Source organism: Octopus bimaculoides, chromosome 16, assembly GCF_046866305.1.
Source record: "Octopus bimaculoides isolate indiv1 chromosome 16, ASM4686630v1, whole genome shotgun sequence".
In the NCBI taxonomy this organism is placed as follows: Eukaryota; Metazoa; Mollusca; class Cephalopoda; order Octopoda; family Octopodidae; genus Octopus; species Octopus bimaculoides.
This window is the reverse complement of record NC_142943.1, coordinates 26,115,257-26,133,795: the sequence shown is the minus strand read 5'-3', so window position 1 is coordinate 26,133,795 and position 18,539 is coordinate 26,115,257. Positions and strand designations below refer to the sequence as shown.

The window sequence follows — 18,539 nt, the reverse complement described above, 5'->3', positions numbered from 1 at the left end:
TTGTCTATTCACTAGAGGTTGGAAGCTCGCTAAACTGAAGAGGTAATCAAATGACCAGCAAGGTGGCTTCATTCTAAAATGTAAAACAATGCAAAGAAATGGGCTTCAGTATCCTGTGGGTCAATTGGATTGATCAATGAAGTGAAGCAAAATTTAAGCTACCAGAGGCTACTGGGAATCTCAAGTACCCGTAGGCCACAAGGAATAAGATAACAACATTTGCCATATGTACCCACAGCTGCAGTTCTTAGGCAGGGAGAACTGGAATGACCCATTTAATGGAGAAGAAGAAAATCAAATGTGATGTGCTAGGATTGTGTGAAACATGTTAAAGGAAAGAAATAAATTTGTGATGAACAGACAGAAGTGTTGTGAAACTCAGAAAAACAAAAGGTGTAAGAGCAACAGATGATATAGGGTTCATCGTAGTCAAAAGAATAGGCTTCTTGTCAAATATAAATATATATCATCATCATCATCGTTTAACGTCCGCTTTCCATGCTAGCATGGGTTGGACGATTTGACTGAGGACTGGTGAAACCGGATGGCAACACCAGGCTCCAGTCTGATTTGGCAGAGTTTCTACAGCTGGATGCCCTTCCTAACGCCAACCACTCAGAGAGTGTAGTGGGTGCTTTTACGTGTCACCCGCACGAAAACGGCCACGCTCGAAATGGTGTCTTTTATGTGCCACCCGCACAAGCCAGTCCAGGGGCACTGGCAATGATCTCGCTCGAAAATCCTACAGGAGCCAGTCAGGCGGTACTGGCAACGGCCACGCTCAAAATGGTGCATCTCATGTGCCACCCGCACAAGAACCAGTCCAGGGGCACTGGCAACGATCTTACTTGGCTTGCCGGGTCTTCTCACGCACAGCCCATTTCCAAAGGTCTCGGTCCGTAGTCATCGCCTCGGTGAGGCCCAATGTACGAAGGTCTTGCCTCACCACCTCAGCCCAGGTCTTCCTGGGCCTACCTCTTCCACGGGTTCCGTATCAGTTTTGACTAGATAATTTCCAATATAGCTTTTTGTATTTCTTACCTCCCAGAAGAAAAGAAACTCCTTAGTAAGGGATATTTTCTCACAGTTTGGCAGCAACACTGTACCATTTCCATCAATGAATGTCTGCAAAGTTTGCATTTGAGCTTCATCAGCCTTAAAAAAATTTTTAAAATAATAACAACAGAAGTCAGTTTTTAGCCATTAATTTCTAAGTATAGATTCGTTTTTCTTTTTTTTTTTTTTCTAAATTCTAGATAGTTTAGGAGTCATGAAAACCACATTTACTGATATTGGTTCAATAAGATTGATCATTTTTTAACACATACATCTGATCAAACAGTTCACCAAAACTAGAGCCTGGAATTAATATTCATCCATTATTCTCATTCACAAATACCACACACAAGATTAATTTTCATGCATATTTGTCAAATTGTCTCTCTATATCTGTAAATAAGACAATAAATTGTCACTGTCTGCTTAAAAGGCTATCTCTCGGTATACCTGTTGCTAGCTTCAATAGATTTTTTACTCAGGCTGAGTAAGAAAGTAAATTTGTGTGTGGACGGATGGATGGATGCATAGATAGATAGATACAGATGGACAGATGGATGGATGGATGGATGGGTGGATATCTGTTAGCCCAGTGCCTGTCCTAGGTATATCACGTGATACACAGGGCATATTTCCCTGGCATCCATGCATCATCTTATAATGCACACTCCCAACGTTTTTCAACTACTAGAGTAACTTGGGACTCAGGAAAATAAATCTTATATTATTGAGAATGTATGAAACCCAGGCTAAATAAAGTCTATAAAAACAAGCTCAGACATTTAGGACAATCTTTGAAAATGCTTTTGACAAGTAAAAGGTTAAAATAGATTATTTCTTTCTCTCATAAAACATATTATGTTTGAAGAGAATCTAAAGAGACTTGAAACCATAGTATTCTTCCAGAGAATGCGATCTCATTAATTTAACGATTTACTCAAAATATTCTCCACAGCAAGTATATTTAGATACACATATTACATCCATTAGTTATTGTTATAGCAAGAAACACTTCAGTGACAAAAGACCAAAATTTCCTGCAGGATTCTTCAAATTTTCAACAGTCCAACACACACACACACACACACAGAGTGTCCTCAAAAAGTATATACCGAGTGTTTGTTAAAATTCATTTGATTTTCAAAATTTAATAGAATCAGAATTATATAATTTAAATGTAGCACTTACCATTCCATCAAATTTGAATAAATGAATGTTTTTAAAATATTCAGAATTATCATCAAAAGTCAAGTTCTTCATTTGTGTTTCCCTACAAACTTTCCCAAGAAGAGTTGGAAGTAAACCACAAGTCCATAACCTAAAACAGCAAAGTTCTCATTATAAAATATCTCCCTGGGTTTGTGGTGGTAGTGATGGGATGTAGTATGTTGTTGTTATAGTTGTTATTTAACCCCAGGTAGACCCTGATTGAACTGACATAGGGTCAAAGGTGTCTCAACCATAGCTATTTCATCTTTTTTTTTTCTTCACACATGGAATTTCAATCAATACATTATCTAATGTGTCTTGCCTTCTATAAAATAGTATTTTGTGATTTAAGGAGATATTTGTCAGAGTGACCACCTAGAGTACTCTCCTCCTGCCTCACAGTGTGTAGCAGTAGTCATCCAGGTGTATGACAATAATGGTGTGTCTGTAATAAAAGGGGAAGTGGGGTGATTGTATTGGCTGCAACAGAGTTGATGGTAGCAACATTAGTAGTGTTGTTGTGGCAAACAGAAATAACAACAATAAATATAAAATAATGATGATGATGATAATGATGATGCCGGTTTCAAATTTTGGCACAACACCAGCAATTTTGGGGAATGGGGCTAGCCAATTACATTGACCTCCAACTAGTTCTTATTTTATTGACCCCCAAAAGGATGAAAGGCTAAGTCAACCTTGGTGGAATTTGAACTCAGAATGTAAATATAGACAAACTGTTGCTAAGCATTTCGCCTGATGTGCTAGATCATGATAATAATAATAATCCTTTCTACTATAAGCACAAGGTCTGAAATTTGGGATAGGGGGTAAGTCAATTATATTAACCCCATTGTTCAACTAGCATTTAATTTATCGACCCCGAAAGTATGAAAGGTAAAGTTGACCTCGGCAGAATTTGTACTCAGAACATAGCAATGGGCAAAATACTGCTAAGCATTTTGCTCAACATGCTAATAATTCTGCCAATTCCAAAGGTCTGAAATTTTGATGGAGAGGTAAAAGCAAAGTCAACCCTAACAGAGTTTGAACTCACAACGTAAAGATGGACAAAATGCTGCTCAGCATTTTACCCAGCATGCTAATGATTCTGCCAGCTTGCCACTTTATAAATCTTTCTATTATAAGCAGAAGGCCTGAAATATTTGGGGAGAGAGCTAGTCAATTACATCGCCTCCAGTGCTTAACTGGTACTTACTTTATAGGCCCTGGAAGGATGAAAGGCAAAATCAACCTCAGAAGAATTTGAACTCTAAATGTAAAGATAGACAAAATACTGCTATACATTTTGTGTAATGATGATAATAATAATAATCCTTTCTGCTATAGAAACAAGGCCTGAAATTTTAGGGGAAGGGATAAGTCAAATACATTAATCCCAGTATTCAACTGCTACTTATTTTATTGACCCCAAAAGGACAAAAAGCAAAGTCAACCTTGCTGTAATTTGAACTTAAAATGCAAAGACAGAAAAAGTGCATAATAATAATAATATTAGGCAGGTAGTTGTGATGGGTATATTGGGCTTCATATATTTGTTCCACATTATCAGTTTGATTGCCTGCAGTGCTCTCTAACTCAATAATAATAATAATAATAATAATTAATAATAATCCTTTCTATTAAAGGCACAAGACCTGAAATTTAGGGGAGGGGATAGTCAATTACATCGACCCAAGTGCATAACTAGTACTTAATTTATTGACCCTGAAAGGATGAAAGACAAAACTAACTTTAGCAGAATCATCATCATTATCATCATCATCACCATCGCTTAACATCCGCTTTCCATGCTAGCATGGATTGGATGGTTTGACTGAGGACTGGCAAGCCAGAAGGCTGCACCAGGCTCCAATATGATCTTGCAAAGTTTCTACAGCTGGATGCCCTTACTAATGCCAACCACTCCGAGAGTGTAGTGGGTGGTACTGGCAACGCCAAGCTCAAAAGGTGTTTTTACGTGCCACCTACACGGAAACCAGTCTGGCAGCACTGGCAATGACCACGCCCAAATGTTGTTTTTCACATGCTACCGGCACATGTGCCAGTAAGGCGAATAATAATAATAATAATAATAATAATAATAACAACAACAACAATAATAATACTTTGTCTCAGGATCCACATAACCAAAAAGTTCTTCTGAGTTCTGTGATTTGAGGAACACATCATTAACAGACACTGATTGACCATAGTTGTTCTTGGTAGCCAGAAAGGTCTCAATACAACAGCTTTTACCACATCCAGCAGGACCAATGATTAGAACCTACAATGACAGATAATCAAGCAGCCTCATGTTGTAACCAATGTTTTTCACACAAATTTCATTTGTAAACTCACATTTTATTACCTCCCCTCTTATGTATTGAAAATCTTATCATCATGTCTCACATTTTTGCCAACATTTCCATTCAGAGATAAAAAAATATCTTTATATTTAGCAGAAAATTAAGTTTTCTAAACTTCTAGTAACTCTAAAGACATTCTTAAATCCAACTGTAATTAATTCATCTGAATTAGTCATATATAATGTAGGCTAGATGGACCAGCAGTGATCCATACTAAAGCTTTGGTGGTCAACAACCACTTTTGTATCTTACTGTGTTCTCTAATGCAATTAAAAGGGAATTTATATTTTAATGATCCACAGGTCTTTTCTCGTGAATTTAGTGGATCACATTCTGATTAAAAGGGTTGTTCTCTTATCTTGAAGAACCTCTGTGATGTCACTTAACCTTCTAGAAATAGCAGCTAAGACTCTTTCAAACCAAATCCTTTCATTTTATAAAAGAAAGCATGCATTGGGCCAGTATAGTCCTAGATATATTTATATCTTTAAAAAAAATTGGAATGCTTTTGGACATAAGTCTGCTCAGTCTTGGTTGAACAAGAGCTAGCAACATCGAAAAATCACCTAGATTACTGACTCTAGAATATACTACTACTTTAAATGGCATTAGCTACACTGATGGTATACATTTAGTCTTAAAAAATTTTCAACTGATTCTATATAATTTATACTTTTTTTCTTTTATGGTTTTGTCAGAGGAAGAAGGGCTCTGAGATCGGTGGCAGGATGGGAGGAAGAAATTTTTCAGACAGGTAACTTCCTAGCAACCAAAGTGGCAATACTACTTTCTTAATAAACTCAAATTCACTTCAGTTAAATGTCAAAAAGTTATAAAAGAATTTGAGCAGGAACAAACCTATAAATACCTAGCAATAAAGGAAGGCTATGGCATTCAGCTTGCAAGCATGAAAGAGATCAGGAAGGAATGATATAGAAGAGTTATAGAAGAATATGAGTTCTGAAATTTGAGATAAATGCATATAACAAGATGTTAGCCTTAGCGGTTCCAGTTGTGACTTATAGCTTCGATGTGTTGAACAGGAATATCAATAAAATAACCAAAATTGATAGAAAAATACATAAGCTGCTGACTTGTAATAAGATGCACTGCCCAAAGGCAGGCTTGGATTTTCTTTACCTTTCTCAAGCCGAAGAAGGTCAAGGTTTGATCCAGTTTGTTCTTTCTTACAAAACCACCACAATTGGACTGTTAAATATCTTGAAATAACTAACGAGAGGATGTTAAAATTCATTGAAAATCATGATAGGTACATTCTATCTTGAAAGAGAGCAAAAAATTTGCAATTGATTTTATGAATGATACCCAAGCTGAACAGCCTGTGGAAAATGTAGTAACTGTTGTTGCAAAGAAAATTACAAATGAAAAATTAGCTTGTAGGTTGAAGCAGAAACCTCTGCATAGCAAATATGTGATCCATAGTAGACAAGCTAATGTTGACCAGGAGCATACTCATCAGAGACTATGAAGCTCAGGGCTAAAGGCAGAAAGCAAACATTTCATTTTTGCAGTTCAAGATCAAAGCTTATTGACCTGGAACTACCATGCTAATGTGATGAAATATGGAGGAGATCCAAAGTGCTGATTCTGCAATGATGAGATTGAAATAATGGACCACTTAATCTCTGGATGTTTTAGTACAGAGTTAGTCAATATCTACACTGGTTAATATATCAGCATTATAAAACTGAAACTGGTGACAAGCATCACCCTGAGGCTGTAAGTGAAGGAGAAAATATAACAATTCTCTGGGACTTTCTAGTACATACAGACAAAACCATAATAACTAATAAACTAATAAACTAATTGTTGTACATGACCAAAATAAAAATGGCTGTTTATTGATCAACATGAGAATCCCTTGTGATCATAATATCTCAGCAAAAGAATTTGACAGCTCAGAAAATATAAAAATTTGTCCATTGGAATAAAAGAAAATGTGGCATTTCAAGGCAGCTACAACACCAATAATTGTAGGAGCACTAGAAATGATCAAAATAGAAGCTGAAAATTATTTGAGGCTGATCCCTGGCTTACCGTACCTGCAAGAAATGCAACAGATTGTTTTAACAAAAACATCACAGGTACTGAGAAGAGCATTGTCGCTGTGAGAATAATAATATTTTATGAATTTTTTTTAATATTTTATACATAACTTATTTGATTTTGCAAATGAACAAAATGTTGTGTTTATTTTAATGGCCTATCAGTGTATAAAGTGAGTTTCTTTGCCCTAAATGTTGAGAAGACGCTTGGCAAAAAATGGAAGCAAAACTGAAGGAAGAAGAAAACTCAAAATAATATTGATTTTAAATTTTGGCACAAGGCTAGCAGATTTGGGGAAGGGGTTAAGTTGATTATATGAACACCAGTGATTAGCTGGTACTTATTTTATTGACCCCGAAAGGATGAAAGACGAAGTCAACCTCAGCAGAATTTGAACTCAGATGAAATGCTGCTAAGCATTTTGCCCAGTAAGCTAATTATTCTGCCAGCTTACTGCCTTAAAACTCAAAATAATAATAACAATAAACTATAAAAATCATATCTTACCATTGAGTGAAATTGTGTCAACTGACAAAGATTTGAGACTTGTGTGCAAAATATATCAGATGCCTGCAATTTCAGCTGTGATGTTGCATCTTTTATCAAAGTATACAAATTATGTGCTAATGAGTCCACATCTCTGCAGATATCAGATGAAGCCTTTTCACTTGAATCTTGAGAAGAGTTAACTAAAAAGTTTAAAATCAAAACCAAAATTAATAGGAAATAATGTATTCATTTCCTTTTGGAATTCTAGTAGTCATATGGTTATTATAAGAAAATTTCTTCTTATTCATTATTCAGTGATTACTAATTCCTTATGCCAGTATTGGAGGTTAAGGAGATGAGAAGAATCAATTAATATTCACTATTTTTCAAATCTTTCATATAACTCATCATCCTTTGAATTGACTTACATGTCAGAGGTGGAATTCAGTATCAGATATCACATAAAGAGAGTTGGTGTAACTCTTGACACCATATAGAGGCAGTTAGGGGCACTTGTAGATATCACTCAGAGGATGTTGGTAGTATATCTAGATATCATGCCAAGGAGGTTGGGAGAAGCTATGGGTTTCACATAGTGTAGGTTAATAGCATTTCTAGATACTACATAGAGTAGGTAGATAGCACTTTTAGGTTTCACATACAAAATACATTCCAAAAATTTTGAGACTTTTTCAGGAGAAACATTTATCAATTTCAGAGAGGTACAAAAGTCTAATCTCTTTTTCAATATAAGATCTTCTGATTTCAATGCACTTGTTACAGCACTCCAGCCACTATGAGAAGTCCCCATAGAAGTCTTTCAAAGTGAAGGTGTTCAGGGCCCTCGTTACAGCCTCCTTCGTCTTCACGGTGTCTTCAAAACAACTGCCCTGAAGGGAAACAACCAAAAGTCACAAGGAGCAAAGTCTACCATGGTTGTTTAACATGCTAGAAACAGTACACCATATTGTGTTAAAATAAGGCATATTGCACAACATAGTCCTAAATAAACAAAATGACAAGATGGTCACAACTAGAATGTCACTGATTATAGGTCTACTGACAACAACAACATACAAGAAAACTGGTTAACTTTTACATATCCCTTATAGTTAGCAATGTCTCCAGATATCACGTAGTACAGATTAGCAGATTTCTTGGTATAAAATCACATATAAAAGGTTGACAGGACTTCAAGAGATAAAATATCAGAGGTTTATCATTTATTTGTCATTTACTTGTTTCAGTAGTTAGACTGCAGCCAGGCTGGAGCACCACCATGAGGGATTTTTTTTAGTCAAATTAATCAACCCCCAGTACTTATTTTCTTTTAAAGCCTGGTACTTATTTTATCAGTCTCTTTTGCTGACACTCTAAGTTATGGGAATGTAAACACACCAACACTGATTATGAAGCAATGGTGGAGGAAAATCACAAAGATACACACACACATATATATACAAAAGTCTTCTTTCAGTTTCTGTCAACCAAATCAACTCACAAGGTTTTGGTCAGCCTGAGGCTATAGTAGAAGACACTTGCTCAAGGTGTCATGCAGCAGGACTGAACCTGAAAGCATGTGGTTGGGAAGTAAGCCTCTTACTACACAGCCATATCTGTGCCTAAAAAAAGTTTGCTAGTAATTCAGATATCTCAATGCTCAATATTATAAAAAATAGCTGTAATGAGTTTGGTTTAAAAGTAAACTTATTTCAAAGCCTTGTAAATCTTAACGTAAATCTTAATGTTAGGTTAACTGTGAAGGAATTCTGGTTTAAACATTCTATATAAACCTTCATAAGATTTTTTATTGTTTTGAATTCTCAGAAAATTTTTTTGAACTTGTGTTCCACACACAGGAATTTGTATGATCTTGAAAAAAATTTTTTTTTAATTTTTCAAATTAAAAAAAAGAAAATTTTGAATTTTTCTTTTAAATCAGAGCTTGACATTGGAACAGTTCAAATTTTTGGCTTAAATCCCAGCAATGGACCATTAAATGTGTTTATGGGGAGAAAAATATTGGGAAACATCAATACATATCAAAGTGACAAGAAAATGAGGAAGGTAAATGGTTTTGAGATGTGCTGGAAATAACAGTCAAATAGCCCTTGAATCACACAAAAATTTTTTTGTTTTTTAGGTTTTGCATAATCATATGAATTCCTGTGTCCAGAACACAAATTCACAAAAATTTTCTGAAAATTCCAAAAAATAAAAAGAGTTATGAGGGGTTTATATGAGGTGCTTAAACCAGAATTATTTCCAAATGATTAAAACTTCAATAATGTAACCCAAGAATAAGCTTTTGGGCTGCTCTGAGATATAATTCACAGATCCATACCATCAATTCCAAATAATTCAGACCAATATTCACAGCTCTTTGGCCATATATGATGTGCAAGTTTCTTCATAAAAGGAATAAGTTGAGTTTCAAGTCTTGGTGAAAGATAACGAATGCATGCTTGCATTAGAACCTTCTCTTCTGTTTTCTGCAGTGATTCTTCCATAGAATCTGAAACCAATAATAAGGAGAAAACTAAACTGAAAAAGAGTTTTTCCATCAGATGCTTTGTTTTAAAAGATAGTCTTTCTTCCCAGAATCTAAACATATTTCAGTTGATGATGGTTAGCCTGTAAAGTCTCTCCTTACTGAATCCAAACATACTCCAATTAATGATGACTACTCTGATTAAATGCATTTAGTCTACATTCTTAGTAATTATTTTATTCTGTATTTCATTTTTTTTCTTCTTTTTTTCTTTTTGTAGGTGGTTCTGATCATAATCACTGATTTCATAAACTCAGTAAAATTTCATTGCTTCTTTTTATAAAAGTAATGTTCAAATTTCATTATTCTGCTTTGATGTGTTTGACTAATAACAATCTACTTCACAACGATGTTCAGATGTAAAGTTATAAATCAAAAAATACATAAATATGTAATAAAAGAAAATATTGCAAACATCTATCACCTTATGACATTATGGGAAATATGAATATAAAACAATACAAATAAAGACCAGGAAAATTTCAAAAATTGAGAGAAATAAAGGAAAGATTTTGATGCATTGAGTCACAAGCTCAATCCTACTGTATGGCTTCTTGACTAAGTATTTTCTACCATAACCTTGAGATAATTCATGGATATGGTGTCTGGCCTCGCCACACACAGATGTATACTGACTCTGCTTGTGTGTAATATTACATTAATGATATAAAGGTTTATAGAATACTTACACCATAATTCAAAAGAGGAAACTTTTGAGGCAGGTCTATGGATGCTAAGCCTGATTTCTATGAGCTGTAGTAGTCTTCCCATTTCATAAAGAACTTAAGAATAATAATTAAGGCTTCATTGGAGTGGAATATTTTTAACTTTGTTCACCAACCTACACTTCATCGCTGTAACCACCAAGTAGAGTAAAGTTACCAATCTAGAAATGATAACTGTCAGAGTCATTTGTACACTTAAAAACAGTTTCAAATTTTGGTACAAGGCCAGAATTTTTGTAGGTGTGGGTAAGTTGATTACATTGATCTCAAAGCTCAACTGATGCTTATTTTATCAACCCCAAAAGGATGAAAAGCAAAGCTGACCATAGTGGAATTTGAACTTAAAACATAGGGATGAACGAAATGCCACTAAGCATTTTGCCCAGAATGCAAACAATTCTGCCAACCTACTGCCTTATTTATTATATTTAATAATAGAGATCGTTTGAAATACTCCAACAGCGAACAGTGGGACAATAAGCAGTGGATATCTCTGAGGACTTTTAGGCAAACAAAATGACACCAGTACTATTTTTTTGAAGTGTGGCACTTATTCCATTGATCTCTTTTGCTGAGACACTAAGTTATAGGAATGTAAATAAGCCAACACCAGTTGTCAAGTGGTCTTGGGGAACAAACAAACAAACACACACATGCGCACACACACATATTTTATCTTTTACTTTTTACTTGATTGTCATTTGACTGTGCCCATGCTGGGACACCATTTTGAAGGGTTTTAATCAAACAAATCAACTCCAAGACTTATTTTTTGTTCAAGCCTGGTTCTTATTCTATCAGTTCTTTTGCCAAACTGTTAAGTTATGGGGATGCATGCACACCAACACTGGTTGTCAAGCAGTAGAAGGGGCCAAAAGATTAAAGTTTTTGTTAAATAAAGTTTTTGTGTCAGTGAAGTAATCATCATCATCTGCTTTTCCATGCCTGCATGGATTGGACAGAGTTTATTGATGTAGACTTTCTAAAGCCAAATACCCTTTCTGTTGCCAACTCTTATCAGTATCCAAGCAAGGTAATACTTCACCCACAGCCAAACATATTTTTGCAGATTATTTGAAATGAAAGATATTGCATGTAGGACAATGACTCGACTACCACACAAGGTCAAGACACACACACACACACAATGGGCTTCTTTCAGCTTCCATCTACCAAATCTTCTCACAAGGATTTGGTCAGCCTGGGGCTATAGTAGAAAACATTGACAAATACGCCATGTTGTGGAATTGAACCCGAAATTATGTAGCTGGAAGCAAACTTCTTAACTACTCAGCCTCATATGAAATTCTCTTAAAACTATAAATACCTGATGTCTTACAAAGGTTCTCAGCCACAAACTTTTCTGCTGCTCCTTCCACCACTGCACTTACTCCTTTCAGATTCCATCCAAGAAATTGATCATCACATGAGATTTCTGGCACATCTACAGGCAGAATAAAGACAAATTGTCTTGAGAGCTAATTGGGTTTATTCAAATATTTCAAAACAAATTATGGTAATGAGAATTTGGATACCTAATTCAAATATGCAAAGCATAACGTAATCAAATTTTTGATATACTAGAGAATAGATTACTAATTGTGAAGTATTATCAAAAAAATATACATGTGCAGCCCTGATGTCTCTGATGGTGTTATTATTTAACTATTATATGTGTATGTGTTTGTGTGAGTACACACACACACACACACACACACACACACACACACCATCATTGACTTTATGTCGTATCCAAGAAATGGGTTTCTTCTTTGCTGAATACTTCTCTTATGGTGATAGCGTTGGTGACTCTGGAGACTAACTCCTGCATAGAAAAGTGAATGGCATTGACTGCATGGTAATGTTAGTGGAGGACGAGGCTGATTTTGTTTAGCCCTCTGTCCTGTGTTTGATTTCTTCCTTTTCTCTTCTGGTGGCTTTGAACATTTTCATTCTGTTGGTGATGGAACACTGCCACATGGTACAATCTCTGGCTTGGGCTTTCAAATAATTTAGGTTCAAGTCTTGTGGCTTTCAGTGTTGTTTTGAGTTGGTCCTTTTATCTTTGATTATAAATCATCATTATCATTTAACATCTATTTTCCATGCTGGCATGGGGTGGACAGTTAGACTGAAAACTGGTAAGCTGGGGAGCTGTACCAGGTTCCAATCTGATTTGGCAGTGTTTCTACAGCTGGATGCATTTCCCAATGCCAACCACTCTAAGAGTGTAGTGGGTGCTTTTTACATACCACTGGCACAAGTGCCAGTTACAGAACAGAGGCATTGACCATAACTATGATCTCACTTGGCTTGACAGGTTTTCTCAAGCACAGTATATGCCAAAGGTCTAACATCCATGTTTCATGTTGACATGGGTTGGACAATTTGACAAGATTTGATGGGCTCAAGGACTGCATCATGCTCCAGTGTCTGCTTTGGCATGGTTTCTAAGACTGGATGCTCTTCTTTAGCCCAACCTCTTTACAGTATGTGTTGGGTGGTTCCTATAATGCTACCGACACTAGTGAGGTTGCCATGCAGATTGAAAGAGTATGAACCCTGACGGGAGGCACATGTGTGGGTTATGTATATATATATATATATATATATATATATATATATATATATATATATAGTGAGAAATTACAAAAAAACAAAAGACAAAGATGTGTAAACAACAAACAGATGTACTAGTTTAATGTTTGGGAAGTGAGAAAGTCTTTTACGTTTCAAGCCTATACTCTTCGACAGAAAGGAACACAAAAATAAACAAGGAGAGAAAATTATATATATATATATATATATATATATAAGAAAAATAAGAAAACAGAGATAAATAATTTAATAATTATAATCATTAACTATAGAAATAGATATAACCCTGACACCTGTTTTGATTCAAACTTTAAAGATTTTAATCAAGATAATTAAATCATTATAAAGTAGAATCTCGTTGGAGGTAGGAAAAAAGATATACCATTACATTTTTATGTGTTAAGTGTATGGAACATTTCAACTAAATAATATATATATATGTGTGTGTGTGTGTGTGTGTGTAAGTCAGTAAATGGTGGGGTTGTGTTAACCACACATGGAGAAATAATAGGAAAATAAAAAATAATAATAAGGCAGAATGCTAAACTGAAAACATATTTTAATATAGATGTGTATAAGGAGGATTAAAAAGGATTTCTAACCGGATTTCATTGCATGGCAAATTTTCAAGAAGTGGGAGAATGAAAATGTTTTTTACAAAAAAATTTAAAATAATATATAAAAAAATAAATATACCAATACATTATATTGTCTTTGAGCTTTTAAAGTTCAATGGTAATCCATGTAAATAATTGTTAGATAGATTAGGATGCATGGAATTAAGAATCGTGTTGTGTTTAAAAAAAGGCTGAGAGTTTATGTGTTAAACAGGAAGTGTGTGTAAGGGAAGACAATTCTGTGGGTTTTATACTCTTTAGTTGGAGTTCTGGACTCTTTGTCACAGGAAGTTTATGTCTGTTCTTAGAGAAACAAGAAGTAAGTTTATATGTATTTCATTGGGTAGGCGAGAGAAGGGAATATGGTCACCGAGGAGTTTGTATGTTAAGAAGCGTTTGGAATTTCTCTATAAAAAGATTCTCCTTGTTGATTCTTTCTTGTGTAGAGATTCTGTCTTTACATTAATAGAAAGGGAATATAAGGAAATTAGGGTTTTTATTTCTAGTGCAAGAGTTTATGTGGCCCCTGAGTGGAATTTGGCGGTGTTATGAAGTTAGTATAACAAACCATAAGATCATTTGCATTGCAGAACTCCAGCAGCCTGGTTCCCTCCTCGTTGTGGGAACCAAAACCCTAGCCTCCATGTACACCATGGAAGCTCCCTCCATGTTGTCCAACTGCCCATTGAAGTTGCAAGCCACAATGAGAAGGTCCCTGTCATTCATCGACGTGGTAGTCTGCAAGAGGGTGTCATAAAATCAGTCTTTCTGTTCATCAGGTAGCCCCGGCTGAGAGGCATAGGCTGAGATAATGGTTGCTAACCCATGTTGTAGCACTATTCTATCACAGACTCTGACTACCTCAATTACATTATCAACCCATTTCTCTGCAAGAAGTATACCCATGTCTCAGACCCCGTCAGTGTTCCCTGCCCAGAAAATCTTATACCTATGTTCTTTGCCTGTGAGGAACCTAGAAGAACTTCCTCTCCACCTTACTTCTTGGATGCAGCACAAATCTACACATCTTTGTTGAAGCATCTCAACAATCTCACTAGACCTACCTTTCAGTGTGCCAACCCTGAGGGTGTGGGAGATGTGGGCCTGCAAGACCCTGGGATGGGGGACAGCAGCATCATGTACCAGAAAAGAAAGCTCACATTTGGCAGAACTCATGAACATACAATAGCCTTCAACCAGCATACATAACACCATCATTTTTATGCACAACATAATCACTATCAAACATAGGAGATAAACCCTAAGTAGGGATGGGGGAACATTAAGCCTTTAGAAGATTTCATAGGAGAGACATCCAATAGAGGTCAGAGGATAGAGAATTCCAGTACAGGTGGCGGGCACACTGCGAAACAGCAAAAACTCAGGCTGCTGGTGTAAGAAAATATTATGATAATAATGAGACAGAATTGGGAATTTGAAATTCTTAACTAGAACTATAACCAAGAGTTTTCAGTCAGCCCAACTGTGACAAAATTAGATAAATGAATGAATAAGTGACGATAATAAATGAGGGAGAAAGAGGGAGAGTTGGATCAAGCAAAGGGATCTTAAGTTTTTTGTGTGGGTGGGTGTGTAGGTGGATAGGTCGGTAGGTAGATAGATAGATAGATAGATAGATAGATAGATAGATAGATAGACAGATAGATAGATAGATAACACAGACACATATATGTGATGGGCTTCTTTCGGTTTTCGTCAACCAAATCCACTCATGAGGCTTTCATTGACCTGAGGCTATAGTAGAACACATTTGCCCAATGTGGTATCATGTGGTTGGGAAGCAAGCATCTTACCATACAGCCATGTCTGCACCTGTGTGTGTGTGTGTGTGTGTGTGTTATTGCTGTTTTCGTTGTGGTTAATCAGTACAATTTACAAAATGAAACAGAAGCTGAGAATTTCATGCATACCACAGTGTGTGTGTGAGAGTATAAGTATGTACATGCTATATATATAAATGAACACACTATAAAAAGTTACTCACCAGATGATGAAGACATGGTTTTATCACAAGCAGCTGACATTTTCGCAATATTTGAAAAGAATTGTTCAACTTTAATGGAGAGATTCCTAGTCTGACTAAATCCTGTAATGATAAATTGCAAGTTCAAATATTTACACATGTTCTTATAGCAGTTGTTCAACACATCTCTGCAACACTGTTATTACATAGTATGGATTAGATTCATTTGATAACAGAATAATTGGCAGTAACTACAGCAACAACACTACCAACTTAGAATGGTAGACCATTGTATACTGATCAAGTGACTTACTCAAAGTAACAGATAATTTTTGTTTCCTCAATGATATAATTAGTGTTAGCAAATTAATGAGACGTCTCTCATGGACACTAGAAATAGCAGCGAATTCTCCCTCATATATCATTCTGCCATTTAAAAAAAGAATTAAAAAAACATATTGGAGCAGGCATAGCCGTGTGGTAAGAAGCTTGCTTCCCAACCACATGGTTCAGGATTCAGTCCCACTACATGGCATATTGGGCAAGTATCTTCTACTAAAGCCTTGGGCTCACCAAAGCCTTGTGAGTGGATTTAGTTAACGAAAACTGAAAGAAGCCTGTTGTATATTATATGTATACATATGTTTATATCTGTGTGTGTCTCCCACACTTGATAACTTGACATCTCTGTACTCCATAACTTAGTGGTTCAGCAAAAGAGACTGACAGAATAAGCATCAGGCTTTAAAGAAATAAGTATTGGGATTGAGACATTCAACAAAAAATTCAAGGCAATGCTGCAGCATGGTCACAGCCAAATGGCTGAAGTAAAATATAAAAGATAGATACAGCTCATATCAATTAACGTTGGCCCATCCACAGTGTGCCAGAATAAGATAGGGTGGTCATAGCTGGATTGTCTTTGATTATGGGTCAGCTCTATCAGGGCTGACTTGGCACTAAGCATCAATTAATGCTGGTACTATTGGTGTCCTAGAGACAGTATCATAGGATGGTTAAGCTAGAATGATCTCTGTCGGAGTTCAGCAGTTATGTGTAAAAAATGTAAGCTAACTGGCAAAAGTCACAAATTTTTAACAAGCTAATTGGCCAATTGTGACACCAGTGCCTGTTTTGACACTGTCAATCTATATATTGTTGGTGAGGAGATGAATCATTGCTATCTCTAGCAGTCAAATATCTATCATTGACGAGACCAAACAAGGCTGAAATCACGTGATCTGGTAGTCACGACGCTGGAGATGGCATGGATTTGTCTTTCCATTAGTGATATAAACAAGAGTGCATTTTGCACCAAAAGCCAATATGAGAGTTTCTCGCATGGTATCTATTGCAGTATAATTTGTTCTTACAGAACATCCACATTTAAGTGGAAATAATCATGACCACTTAGTATTAATATTACCTCTGTTCTAACACTGTTACTCTGCTCTGGCCTGTTCTGGCACTGTTATTGTACACATCACTAGTAGGGAGATGAATCACTGCTGTCTCTAGCAGTTGAGCATCTATCATTGTCAAGACCAAGGAAGGTCGAAATCACATGATTTGGTGGTCTCAGTGCTGAAGGTGGCAGGGGTTTGTCTCCCCACTAGTGATATAAAACATGCATGCATTTTGCACCAAAGTCGATATGAAAGTTACTTTCATGGTAACTAATGCAGTAAAGTTTGTTCTAACAGAACATCCATGCTTAAGTGGGGATAAATATTTCCTCTAGTTATACACATGTGCACAAAAGGTAGATAATGGAAAACATGTCAGATATGTGATATTGTAGAGTAGGGAAAGAACTGTGGATGAAATATTGGTGCAGGCATGGTTGTGTGGTTTAGAATTTTATTGGACACAAATTCTGTGGAAGAGACAACGTGAAAGATTCTTGTTTGTTGCTTCTATACTTACAACATTTCTATTAGCAACAGTAAGTTGAAGAGAGAGCCTTTATCTGCTCACCTGATCTGCTAGAAACAGCAGTGAAATCTCTTTTACATTAGACCTAACAATTTGAAATAAAGTAGGAAACATCAAAAGATGTAGTCTCCAATACATAAAATAACAAGATGGTCATGGCTGGAATGTTTAATCAGATCTGGTAAGTCAGTGCTGACCTATGATCAAACAACAACAATCAGGATCCTTATCATCATAGCAGTAATGACCCCAGTGAAGCTACTAATGCTTACAATGATATTAAAACAAATATAGTAAACTGCTGCACCTAAAAAAAAATAAATGAAGTACTTTGAGTAGCATTTGAACATGTATTGAACAACAGAGAATTCCAGTATTTTATTCTCGTTGCCACCTTAACAACAAATATGTCATAATCTTTAATTTCCTTTATCAATATATGTCTTAATTGTTATAGAGTTAATTAATTGCATTCATTTCAATAATTATCTCTGAGATATTGTGAGATGGTACATGATTAATTTGTTACACCTAATATTGTCCCAACATCAATAGATTATCAATATATTATTTCACAATATAATAATATTAATCAACTGAAAAGTGATGCAACTAGTTTATCAGTGAATTACAATGAAGCTTTCATTTAGACTTCGATCTTTGCATATGAAATTACCAAATACAATGAGATCAGCTCATGGTCATTTTATAACCTTTACACTAAATCATGGGGACGGGGAGAAGTTATCAGTAATCTTGAACTGTTAATGACTTAAAAAGCCTTCATTATCTTATAGTATGAGAAGAAAAATTATCTTTGATATTCAGATATTATCTTAATATTCTCATCATCTCATAGATTAATAATGAATTATCTGTTAAGATTTTAATGTAAATAATATTATATATTATAAGTATTAATTTGAGACAGAAAAGAGA

General features: G+C 35.6%; 1 protein-coding gene across 1 annotated transcript in view; it reads right to left on the bottom strand.

Moving 5' to 3' along the window:
* The window catches only part of LOC106883723 (dynein beta chain, ciliary), a 362,109-nt gene that overhangs the window by 153,566 nt on the left and 190,004 nt on the right, over positions 1 to 18,539 (bottom strand). Inside the window, exons 45-51 of the mRNA XM_089364269.1 lie at positions 15,687 to 15,788; positions 11,794 to 11,910; positions 9,535 to 9,705; positions 7,209 to 7,390; positions 4,395 to 4,552; positions 2,245 to 2,374; positions 1,042 to 1,155 (exon numbers count right to left, since the gene is read on the bottom strand). Of these exons, the coding sequence (XP_089220395.1) occupies positions 1,042 to 1,155; positions 2,245 to 2,374; positions 4,395 to 4,552; positions 7,209 to 7,390; positions 9,535 to 9,705; positions 11,794 to 11,910; positions 15,687 to 15,788 (974 nt within the window). The remainder of the gene's footprint in view (positions 1 to 1,041; positions 1,156 to 2,244; positions 2,375 to 4,394; positions 4,553 to 7,208; positions 7,391 to 9,534; positions 9,706 to 11,793; positions 11,911 to 15,686; positions 15,789 to 18,539) is intronic.